At 38.0% G+C, this 13,154-nt stretch overlaps 1 protein-coding gene across 1 annotated transcript in view; it reads right to left on the reverse strand.

The window, feature by feature from the left end:
* efnb1 (ephrin-B1) overlaps window positions 1–11,819 on the reverse strand; it is a 76,006-nt gene extending 64,187 nt beyond the window's left edge. The window contains exon 1 of the mRNA XM_036525216.1: window positions 10,619–11,819. Coding sequence (XP_036381109.1) covers window positions 10,619–10,743 — 125 coding nt within the window. The 5' untranslated portion in view covers window positions 10,744–11,819. The remainder of the gene's footprint in view (window positions 1–10,618) is intronic.
* Between the last annotated feature and the right edge of the window lie 1,335 nt (window positions 11,820–13,154).

The raw sequence follows: 13,154 nt of genomic DNA on the forward strand, positions 1-13,154 counted from the left end.
GTGTTTTAGCTGTACTGACACAGAATGACAATTGTTTCTGTAATGATTAAGCCTTTTTTAAAAATATGAATATGTGGGCTTTTGAAGTATTTTAAATGACATTGTTGAGGAAATGTAAAAGGTGTTTTTTTATTGAAAGACATGTCAATACAGAGAAAAGCTCATCGCTTCTACCACAAAACTGACCATTGTTTAAATATTTTGCTTGAATGTCCAAAGAACATTATTTTAAGTTAAAATGTAATTTACTCAATAGTACTACAAGATGCAAGCAGTTTCAATATCAAGAATAATGTCCACGGCCTGTCTGTCTGTCCATGACTGTCAAACAGTGGCAGCTGGTGAGCTGGAAACAGGGGAGGCTGAAACATTACCTTTAAATCTATCATTACTTTCAACCTGTTCCCCTTTATCCTCCTTGATTAACAATAAAACAAATAATTCACAGAATAATTGACACCAATGCATAAACAGAGTAAATGATTATGCTTGCAAAACAGCGCAGATTGTCTGTAGATTGTGTGCTATTGCGAAAGCTACAGCATGGGGTTGTTTAATTAACAAAGATGGCAATTTGAACAATTAAGTGGCTAGTAATTCCAAAGCTTTCTCTTAAATGTTTCACATTATAGCTTTCTTGTGTTACAAAATTCAAATCACAAAATGGAGCTAAATTTAGTTAGATCGATTTAAATTACTCAGAATAAACTTTTAGGTTAGGTTGAGTGCAATTATCAATAACGTTTACAACACAGACCTCACAATAGCTGTGGTGTCATGAGTATTTAATTTAATTTTAATTGATAAATGCCATCCTTGTTAATTAATCTCACTTTGTAGCTTTCGCAATAGCACACAAACTACAGACAATCTGCGCTGTTTCGCCAGCATAATCATTTACTCCATTTACGCAATTGGTGTCAATTATTCTGTGAATTATTTGTTTTATTGTTAATCAACGAAGATTCAGCCTCTCCTGTTTCCAGCTCACCAGCCACCACTGCTGTCAAATGCATGCAACTGAGCACCACTGTACTGTCCCAAGGTCATGCAACTGTGTAATTACTGGCTCAGTCCACTCAAAGAGAGTGAACTGTTTAATACCATACAGAAAGGTTTTGTATAATGAGAGCTGTTTCAATGTAATTTTAATGTTGCATTTATTCTAGAAAGTATGTGTATGGGGCTATAAACCTTGTTTTGATACCAAATCAGATATTGGATTCTATTGTTACATGATGAATGTGACAAAAAAAAATCCTATACAGGACAAAACGCAGTGAAGATGAAAAAAAAAATCCAGAGAAAAATGGCATTTGCCCATTTTGATGGAAAAAAAAAAAAACAGAAAAATGGAGGCCCTGAGAGAGGCTAAAGAATCCAAAGCTTTGTGCTTGAATGTGTGTATTTATCTGAGACCTTACAGAGAGGTGAGGACATATGAAATGCGAAAGGTTCAGAAAAAATGCACCTCCCGTCTGATCAAAAACAGGTTTCCTGGCAGAAAAGGAAAACATGAAAGGAGCACCGCTTCGTTCCCAAGGGAAAAAAATGGGAAACAAAAGCTTTTCAAGGAATTTTATGTTGTATAAATTTCACTTCTCCAGATTTTGTCAGTGCTCTTAGCCAAGTCTAATTGGAGATGATTCAAATATGTTCATCCTCTGGTTGACAATTAAGGAGATTTTAGTTAACAATCAACTCCTAGGTTTATGTTCCATTAGCTCCATCTCTCTTGATGAGACCGAGAGAACGAGAACGAGAGTCCAGTGCAGAAGTTAATTTTAGGCAAAATCTAGGTACCTACAGCTAATTCTTAGTGTAATCCATCCTAGATTATCAGAGTACTAAAACATGATGCTGGATTTAGAATAGCTTTCATAGAAAACATGAAAACAGTTGGAGAGGGAAATAATATGGAATAATAATAATATTATAATATTATATTATAATACATTATATAAAATAATATATTGGATAAAATGCCAATCCACCATTGCAGTGTTGCAGGGAAACACAGCACTTCCTTTACAGTACATGTCGATGCGTGATCCCAAACCGCTGCACTTTACTGCCATTGACTGTGTCAAGACCTTAAGCAAATTAACCAAGCTAAAACGGTCACGTGATGACCAAGGTGGGGGAAAAAGTATGCTCCACTGCGGGATTTCTGATAGAGGCCTTTTCACTGGAAAGGTCACTTGCCATATTAGTTCTGTGACACAAAACTATCACGAAATGTTCCTATTTTATATATGTATTTAAATAATCAAACTGTGAAGATGAGACTTATCTACAGACATAATTAGTCTTCTTTTTTCCCTTCATCCTGGGCAGGTCTATATTTCTACTAAAAGATGCTGACACAAACACTGCTGGATTTTATTAAATATTCCCTTAGCATCACAAATTATGGAATCACACAGGCAACAGCAGATACACTGAATAATAATTGTGTAAATGCTCACTTTATGTATTTTAATAATACATAAAGAGAGCATTTATACATTCACTATGGTCTGGCGCATGGGGAAATGTGGTCAAAAATGTGTGTGGTCAACAAAGTTGATTAGTCCTGAGTTTCCTGTTTTATTTGGCCTTCTTCAAGCTGCATAGCACAATGAAAGTCATTTGATGGCATACAAGTGGTTTAGATAGAGCACACAAATAGTCATGGCAGCTTACTGATCTGCACTGATTCATAGAACAACTGGTTCTAAATCAAGTAAATGGTAAGATATAACTTTATGAAACTCAAGCTCCTTCTTCAACTAGCTGTGAAATGTTCAAGGATGCATTACAAAAAAAAAGAGTCACCAGACATTCTTTTACAGATAAATTCCATCTTATTAGTTCTTGCCCATGTACCACATTCACCATGTTAAATTTTGTGTTTAGGATATTTAGGCTGGACAGCAATGGAAAGTACGCAGCAATATTTAGCTACACACTGGAACTCAGGTCTTCCACATATAAGAATAACATTCTACAAATGTGTCTTTTTGCTCTACAGACCTTTTCCCGCTTACCAACCGCATGTCACACTGCCACGGACAGGAGTCTGCATCTTCCAAGTGAACCCGGCCACCTGACAGAGGCCCAGACCCAGACGATCCTCCAAGCAGACAGACCAGTTGCTTTGCCACAAGTGGAATATTAGTGTGCCTAATCCCACAATGGCTGGTTTCATTCTCTTTATTTGTGGGCTAAGCCATCCTGAGGTGGCTCTAAGCCCTCTGCTCTTTGTGATAAATCTGGAGCCCTGTGAAACGGAATCAGAACCCGCGCGAGGGGAGCCCGGCCCCGGGAGAACAAAAACACTGCTATGACACTTGGTGAGGGAGTCCCTTTCTTGTGCAAACTACGGCTCAGGACCAGAGTGCAGGGAGGGTTTATTAAAGGCCTAGAAGGTTGGCACTGCCTATTTACGCTGTGACAAAGTTAATCCTAGGACTGTCACTTTTAATCACAGGAACATTGATCAGGATGGCACAGTTGAGCAGGGCCTCTCCCTTTCCAGCTGACTTTAATACATTAAACACAGGGCGCTCGATAGCTCCACCATTTATTATACATGATGCTGGTTCTGAACCAAGGTCCATCTAATGGGAGCACCTGTGAGACATAGGTTGCTTCTAATTAAAACACAAATCGATGGGGAACATTCACAACTAATCCTTTTTCTTACACTTTTTTTTACATCATGCCTGTGACTATGGACACACTCAAACTTCAGTCATTTTAAGCAGAGCACTCCTCAGATACAACGCTAATGAGCTGAGTGCACAGAGATGTGGCTAAGGGGTTCTGCTCGCAATTCAAAAAGCGAATCCACATCTCTTCATTTCTCCTGCTCTTGTCAAGAGAGAATAAACTGCCAGTGGGTGTTGCCATGACAGCTAATGGAGGTAAATTTGAACTATTTAGCAGCAGATTTAACTCGAGCAGTTATCCAAAACTAAAAATTACAAGCATTAGCATTTCCATTTACATCATAAGGTCTGAAGACCATTAATCAACGTCTTGTGATCAACAAAACCATTCCAATGACATTTTAGCACAGCCACAGTATTAAAAATGTCAACTGCATATTCTTCATTGTTCTCTACAAGGCAGAGAACAGCGAACAGTGTATGCCTTTGAACAAGTGAATCTCCTGATGTGCCAATTCATGTTGAGGTGAGGATTATATCTCAATTGCATTTTGTAAGAAGGTATTTCATCAAACAGTTTGAGTTCCAGCAACAAAGAATCTTAGGAATACTCCCTCTATTGCTGATGAGTATAGCACAGTTATTTCCTTTTCCCCAACATCCCTGCTTGAACCTCAGGAACAAAGCTCCTTTCCCACTATCAGAACTGGGACCAGGTAGAACAGTACAGTTCTGGTTTCAGGCAATTGTTCACTGTCTTTTCTGGAGGGATCAATGAGAACCATATGATAAGGAATTGGATTATGAATATTCTTCTTTATTCTGTTACATATCACATTTATTCATCTCACTTTATTATATCTATTAGCAAATGTTTAGTGTATTCATGACAGGAAAAAGTGCTTATCCCACCTCTTCAGCACAACTGAGGATGGAGTTCTCCTGTGATCTGTAATGCCCAATGGCAATGCAAAAACAAACTTTCAAGCAAAGGCTGTTTTACAACTCTACCGAGCTTCTGTCACATGAATTTGCTAACAAATATTAGGCCAGATCAAAGATAAATATTTCACAACTTCATCAAACTAAAGGCTGGGGTATGTCCAAGAATTACTATTTATGTTAATGCTTATTGTACCAAGAGATTGTTTGCATACCGGTTGAATTATTCAATGTTCCCTGATTGCCTGCGCCTGGCAATTAGCAGGAGTGAACAAGAGTAGCTCTATAAAAGGAAATACAAGTGAACCAGAACCAGAAGCTTGCAAGCATAGTAGTTCATAGTTCACAGTCTTAGTTCTGCCTGGTTCCAGTTCCAATACTGAAGAGTCGCTAATGTTTCCCATGTAAGATTACAGTCATGGCACATTTTCTCTATAATCCAGTCCACCATTGCTGAGGAAAGCAGGGATGTGTATTTGGATTAATTTATCTCAATATTCGATGGCTCCCAAGATCAAATACTGCAATATCAAACCTCAGTCTTCCCCTACGCATACTATGCTGTATGCTCCCGTTCTTTCTGTGTATAATGGCTCACTGGAAAGAGTGTTGTATTCGCTCAGTTTCAGCCAGAAGAGGGGTTATCTGTTACTGTGGAGTTATGCTCTCCTCCATGAATACCCATTAGAAAGAAAATCTGTTTAAATAATTTTTTGGTCTTTAACAAGCATTTGAATGGTAATCCAAAGAATCAATTAGTGACCTTGTTGCCAAATATTCAAATAAAAAAAAATTCACCTCATCCCATCCTGGAAGGCAATTTATTTCTAAAGGAATTTAATTCTATTTCATTTTGCGCACCGCATCAGATGCATCATGTCTCTGGGAGCCAGATGCATACCACCCACCCCACCAAAACATATCAGTTTAGTGTAACAGCATTTTATTTGATGAACAGTGAAAGATATTGAAAGGGCAGGATACGTAAAAGGCAGAGCTGAGCTCCACAAAGTCAATTTACACACCTACCTGGAATAAAGTGGTGAGGGCCTTTTAGTAATTGTCAGCAGCAAAAAAAAATGCAAACTCAGAGCAACATAACTGGACAACAGCTGTTTAGCATTCTATGAAATATAACTCAGGACCTATCTGGGAGTGCGGAGTAAGACTGTATTGTTATTGTTCCCAGAACAGAGGAGGATGGTAGAATATATTTATTAGTCTTAGCAGCCCAGGTCTCCAAAGCAGGAACAGGATCCAAAAAGCTGTAAATCTACTTGACGCACCAGACACTTTTGTCATGTTCGGGTGAGATACTGACCCAGTCAGACAATGGGTTCCCCACAACAGACTGAATGCAAAAACCTGAAATTCTTGCCACAACGTCATACCTGTAAATCTAATTACATGCAATCACCACAGGAAACTAGCTGGTACATAGCTGTGTGAAAAGCACAAATGTATAAACACCCTTGAACGAAACACGATCTCTTTTGTTGGAGTTGCAGAGGTCCTTGGCTGTCTTTAAGTGGCAGACTTCAATTAATATAAATCAGTTTAATGTTGTTAACAAGTTCAGTTCTATTAGGAACTTAGCAAATCGCCTTTGCTAATGAAAGACAGATTTTTCTGCTCCCTACTCATTTAAGTCCCTCTTGAGAAATTAGATCTAAATAGGTTTGCACGTCATCAATCAGTCAGATTACAATCCATTTCCCCTTTTACGAACTTCCCTAAATGTCTGGCACTTTGTTCAATTAAGAAACACGAACAACCATTTTATAAAGCTACAACTATGCTTCCCGTAAAACTGAAAAAGCTGAACATATGAATTAATACATGTTGACCAGAATACACTGACAGGGTAATGGTGTGAAAATATACTATTGTTAGATAATGGATCAGGCATAGACTAACACTTGCCACGCATCCATATGCCATTTTAGTTTACTACATGGGAAAAACCATCAGAATCACACATTTTTGAAATGTGCTGCATGAGGTCAAAATGTGGTGTTAAACTGTTTTGTACATTCAAAATGCACTAATCTAAGAGAACCTTGGCTTGTTTTTTTTATGTACTGCTACTGTCATACACTTAAGTATTAAGAGCCTGTAATTAATTTTACAATTGTTTAGGAGAATATAAGTATAATAAAGAAACATAAGGAAAGCGGTTGGTTAAATACACATGGCAAACACTAACTAGATTGCCTGTACAAGACGATTTTATTTATGTCTTGCTTGTCCGTGCAAACACTCCCCATGGGTTTCATTTTGTTTCTCCAAAGAAGCATTGAAACCCTGCAGACAATCTTATTTTTTGTCTACCTAATACTACAAGGTTTACATTAGAAAGACTATATTGATTGTTGTTTTCACTATCATTTACCCTCCACTGCTTATTTACAGTCACAGCAAGCTTGCAGTGGTCCCTAACTAGATCTCTGAGACTACAGGCCTTTATTGACTCATGCTGTCATCCCAGCCTGGTCTTTGCATTACCTTGTAACACTCAGTCACGCAGCTTTAAAAATAAATACAACTACACAGAGAACCTTTCGACAAATTCAGGTCATTAAACTTGCAGTACATTAAGATCACCACAGTATAGTCTACATTATACAACACAGCACAATGTACATTATAAATACAATCTGATACCTACAACTTTAACAAAACAGTTTGACACCAATTTACCAACATCTTGTGTGCTTAAAATAGGCAGACTACATATTTATTAAGTGTTGGTCCAAAAAAGCTCTTTAGGGAGGACCTCTGGGCTTTTAAACTTTGAACCCCCACAGCAAGAGTTTTGAGCTAATGAGAAAATTACTGGGTAAATGTGTCACTATAAGTAAAAAATTGTTGATTTTACAACCACTGAGGAAAAGGTGCTTTCATATGCAGCCAAATAAAAGCCAATAAATTACCAAACCAGCCCTAGAGAGAAAATGTCTTGTCAAAAAAAAAAAATTGAGAGCTGATCTGCATGGAATTACTGTGGAAAGCCTCGTAAGCCTCTTTGGAGAGTGATTTACCAGCCCGAGCACGGGGGTAGTGTTATTCCATATGTCTGTTTTAGAGTCAGACATCTCTAAACCTCCTCCTGGACCATCACCTCCAGTCATAAAACCATTACAGCCAAGGGGAATTCAAACGATGTTTACTTAGCTCCTCTAAAAAGAGCAGCCTCAGCCCATCTCACAATTCACTTCGACACTCAGGAGGGAAAAGGATCCTCTTCTGACATTGCTTTGCCTCAAAGACGCATGTGAATAGGCTGAGCGGATACAGTCATGCATGGCCAAATCCAAATATACGTTTGTATAAGTAAGGAGCGTTTGAGAGGAAGGACATTTTTGTTGTTGGTTTGTAAAAGAAAATGCTGGAATACAGACCTCAAGTAGGTTATATTTGAATGCCACAAGTTTAAAATCTGTGAATTCATGGCTATTTTTACGACTTCTTGAGCACACCTAGCATCGTTCACCACTACTCTCCACAATGATCACAAACTCGAAAGGCCATAACTATGACACATCAAATCCATCATTTGATGTTTTCATGAAAAACTGCTTCTGTGTTCTTCTGAATATGTCAAGACTCTGCTTAGGCTCATTCATGAAAGATACACCGGCTGTGTTAAATGAGCAGACTAAGTACAAGTCTCTTTTTTACTCACTGATTTTTCAACATATATTGACCAACTCAGGTAGCAAGATATCCCCTTTAAGATAATTTGCATGGTAATCACATGGAAGATCTGCAATCAGCTTTCAAGTGTTGTCAAGGACACCCTTGAAAGACCACAATCTACAGGATCTTTCAGGTGTGAAAGCATTAGCAGGCTAAGCAACAGCAGTTGGTGGGATAAGCAAACAAACAGTAACCTAGCTGAGAAAACCACCACCAACTGCTTTAAAACAACATGGCCCTTATTTTTACACCTGCTAAACTGCAATTCACAAAAAGTCTCTGCCAGGCTTGAAAGCTGGGAGCCCTCAAATTCTTTTAAAATATTTCAGCATATGGAGAAAGCCTCCCAATGCCACTGCTGCCCCACCTAAACTACGCACACATACATACGCATGGCATTCTGATCCAAAAAGAGTTCCAGATTTTAGGCCAGTTTTGTTAAAATAAAGAAATAAATGAATAAACAAAATATCTTGTATGGTTAGTTTATATATTTTAGAATGTACTTTAAATTGTAATTATTTGAACAGCATACATTATTTTCCTCAAATAGTATATTGTATAGCTTATAGTATATATTTATAGTATAAAAGTCCTTCAGGTCTGACACATCTTTTTCAGTGCATTTTACATTGGTGAAAACTTTTCAGGAAAAACTGTATCAAGACAAGCCAGCTTTCTCCTTTTACTCAATATTTTAAGCACATTGCTTTATTGTTCTTTTGAGATCAGAAGTTCAGAAAACGTAGTTTTTATGTGCATTATCAACATTTAAAGTTACATGTTAAATACTACATTTGCTTTACTACTTGTTAATATTTTAAGAGTTTTAATCAACATCAATCTATTTTAATACAACTACCCTCCTTTGACAGACATCTAGAATTTATATTCATGTAAAATGTAGTTTGTTTAAGCCTCGTGTGTGCCTCGTATTATGTTAGAGTGTATACTTAGAACTTTGATGAACAGATTTTGATGTCAATGGTTCTTATGAATCCGTGTTCAAATTATGGCCTGCTGTACTGTAAATAACGATATGCAACACATTCACTATATGTAACACATTACACAATGAATTATATCATTTAATTATAATATATAGTATTGTGCTTAGTCACAATGATACTAACTTACTACATATCTCAACAGCCCTTTCGTCTAACAAGCTCAGAAACAAGAAGTTCGTTAGGACTATTAGTTGGTATGTTAGTTGATGATATGGAAGATACGTGTTTCTAATCTCCAGGAACATTAAGAATTCTTGCAAGCATGCATACAACTTTCTCTGTTCTGGTGAATAGACTTGAAGTTCAAATTGAATATAACTATTACTTATAATGGTCTCATTCAAAGTCAATTACTAAAGTAAAGTAAACGGACAAACGCACCGTTGAAATAATCACATAGTATATTATATATATATATATATATATATATATACACACACACACACACACACACACACATATATATACATACATATATGGGGAACGATCATTTAAAATAGACGTCAGTATCGATTAGAAGACTGCCTCTTTATAAATATCACAATCATTGACTGTGCATATTAGTCTACAATCCCTAGGGCAAATAATTATGATAAAAAATACTGTAAGGTTATCACGATATTAATGTAAATTAAAATCTATATTATAGACATTACAGAGACCAAAACTGGTAGCCAGCGGTTGACCTGAAATGATTACTTTGGAGTTTGCGCATACACTCTTCGTGAACTGGGAATACTGGGTTTTGCCAGGCTGGTTGTGTAGAAAATATTACTACCATCAATGTTACAGTAATTACATACTTCTGAAAAATCATACCTCGTGACTCTGAATTTTACTGTAAATCACCAAAAGGGTGTTTGCTGATATCTTTGGAAGAGTGCCTCTGAGTTTTACAGGTTTCAACCACGCAACACTGAGGCTAGCTCTTCATTCTTACGAAAACCGCCTATACAGTTATTAGTGTCATACATTATTTTGCGGCATTTGTCTATTTTCTTTTCAAGGACGTGTATGGGTAAATCTAGATTGGAAACAACGCAGCTAGACCTTGATTTCGCTGACACACACCGCTGGGTGCTCTGAAGTCTCCAACATCTACAGCCGTGCGCGCCGCGTTAACTCGGATTCCTAAGATTCGAAAGAGAAGCGTAACGCATATCGAACGAGTTTATAAAATGTTTAGGCAGAGCCCGTTCGTACAGTCAATTAATGAACGGTACCTGAGATGTAGAACAAGGTATTCGTCAGAGTTTCAACATTCGAACAGCTCACCTTTGCTACACAAATGATTCCAATGTCCATTCAACTTACTTGGGATTTTGCGAGCTCCATATCACCGATTCCAGGGATTTCGCTACTGGTAACGCAGATCTGCACATGGCTGTTAAAATCCAGAGGTAATACTTCCAATAGCACCCGTTGCCTGCCATTCTCATTACAGTTTATGAAACAATCAGGTGAACTTTAACGATTATATCATTCAAATCGATTGATAACTGCGTAAATCCCACCAGCCAAATCAGCAATGAATAGAGTTCGGCTTGCCAGCTGGTCGCCAGTAGCAAGGGGGTAATCGATACTTAAAGAAAATCTTTAAAAGCCTTGTTTATTGCACTCTTCCCTTCTTGTATACGCGTCCTTGTTTCAACTGCAAAGCAAACTCAAATGCGATGGGATATGGTGGACAGTAGTATGGGGATTTTGTTTTCCTTTTTTGCGACGATAAATTCTAAGTGGCCTAAGTTAACACCACTGCGTTAAAATCAACCTTCCATTAATACAAATAAGGTTGACTCCTTAATCATAAACTTCCATGAGTTGCTTTCTTCTGGTTCACAGTGAAGCGGTTGGGATGCGAGTTGCAGATAGGTACTGTGCGCTTCGCATTAGGAAGCCAGGTTGCTTGTGCCAGAGTATGCTGACGATTCTGAAGTGTTGTCGTGATGTATACCATTCAGTGCAGTGTCCTTGTTTTAGAAGAGTGTTTGCTCTTTTAGCACAATGATTGTATGTGCTGCGTGTGGCTCGCTGTCCCTCGTCTAAAACGGTAAACACAAATCCATTCCTTTGAAATGCCGAGGGTGAACTTCTTGAAAGAAAAATAACTCCAAAGAATTCGTTTATGTCTATCCAAAGTGCTCCATCAATGCGTTTCTCAGCGGCATTCAGCGTGAAGAATCCTAAATTCCCTTAATTGGCCCCCGGGATTGGTAATCGTTATCCTTCCAGACTCCTGCGCAGTAAAATGCCAATTACTTGAATTTTCTCAAAACATGTTCTTCTCCGTAGCGTCTTGTGCATTACAAGTCATGTGCGAAAGTCGTACTGAAGTGCGTATTCCAAAAGTCAGTGGAATTCTAGTTGTGTTCACTGAGAACCGGCTTGGTTAGAGCTGCTTTTTTTCAGTTTCACGTGCAAATTTTACAAAGAAAAAGGAAAAAGTCACGTCGGACACTCATTTAGATGGTGCTCGCAATCTACAGCTCTGACTCTGGTTACAGCATAAAGCACTTGCGTGGGTCTCTGAAACTACGCCCCTCCTCGCTCGAACAGTGAGTGTAATCTGATGCTCAGGCAAGCGAAGGACAGCCCTGGACTCCCAACCAATCATCGCAATCTTTGAGGGTCCTCATTCAGGACCACCATATCCTAATATCTGTGGAAGAGCGCTACTGCTGTACACTAATTCTGAGTGTCGATGTATAGGACGAAGCCTGTGAGTTGTGAACAATGCTTTGTATTTTTTTTTACTTTTATTCCTCATTGCTTAATCCCTTTCTTCGCCAGATGATGGTAAAATAATGTCCACAATATTATCTGCTGTTCAGCCTCATGCAAATGTTTTACTTTGGATTGTCATACAACTACCTCTGTCCATCACTAGAACAGAATGTGAAGAGTACCCTGGGTTTCGACTTCTTGGTTGAGTGTAATGCCCAATACATACCTAATTAGGTGTCGCGGGAATTTCCACACAAGGCATGCTGATCATTCTAAAATTGCGGGCAAATCATATTAAGTGTATATTATATTAGTAGTGGGGGTACAATATAACGCGTATTTGGCGGTGTCATGTCCCAACACTAATGGATTTACGGCGTTAAAATAAATCCAAAACAAGCAAAGAAAACAGTGGATGGCTTTGAGAAAATTCCTGTCCTATTTGAAAACACACTGGTATGGTTCTATATCTGTTAGATTTAATCTGGCCTGGTGTCCATATACAGACACTGACTTTATTTAAACGGGGAATGCTTCCTTTGCTAAATTTGTTATTAGACAATTTAGCGATCCATTTCCTAAGTGTAGTCAATGTCGCCCTCTACTGGAAGCATTTGAAAAACGAGGCAAAACCTTCGGTCTTTGAAAATGAGAAATACTGTGTTTTACGTCGTATAAAATACGATTCGATGTAATGGTACATCGAAATGGCAAAGTCGATAAACGACTTTACGTGAGTAGGTACGTAGGATAATAAGATTCATTAAAATAGGGTGTAACTGTGTAACTGGCACATGTATATTGCTGCAGTCTGCTTGCCATAAGACACCATGTTTGACAGTGATTACTTACGAACACTTGTATATTGTGCAGTATGCCAGGGTAGATTTTTTTTTAAATTCCCAAAACCTGTTTGGTTCTTAATAATGTCATTGTGAGAAATAAAGCTTTAGCAAAGACACGATGTTTCATTGTCGCTATGCAGGTACAGGACCGATGGCTGTTTGTCTAATATATAGGATGCATGTGCTTTAAACAGCTTTTGTACTGGCACACATTCTGTATTTCTGTCTTCAGGAAAATACAACATTGATTTTGCAATGAATTCTTCTATTTTTACAGTCTG

The sequence above is a fragment of the Megalops cyprinoides genome, chromosome 3 (assembly GCF_013368585.1).
Source record: "Megalops cyprinoides isolate fMegCyp1 chromosome 3, fMegCyp1.pri, whole genome shotgun sequence".
Taxonomy (NCBI): Eukaryota; Metazoa; Chordata; class Actinopteri; order Elopiformes; family Megalopidae; genus Megalops; species Megalops cyprinoides.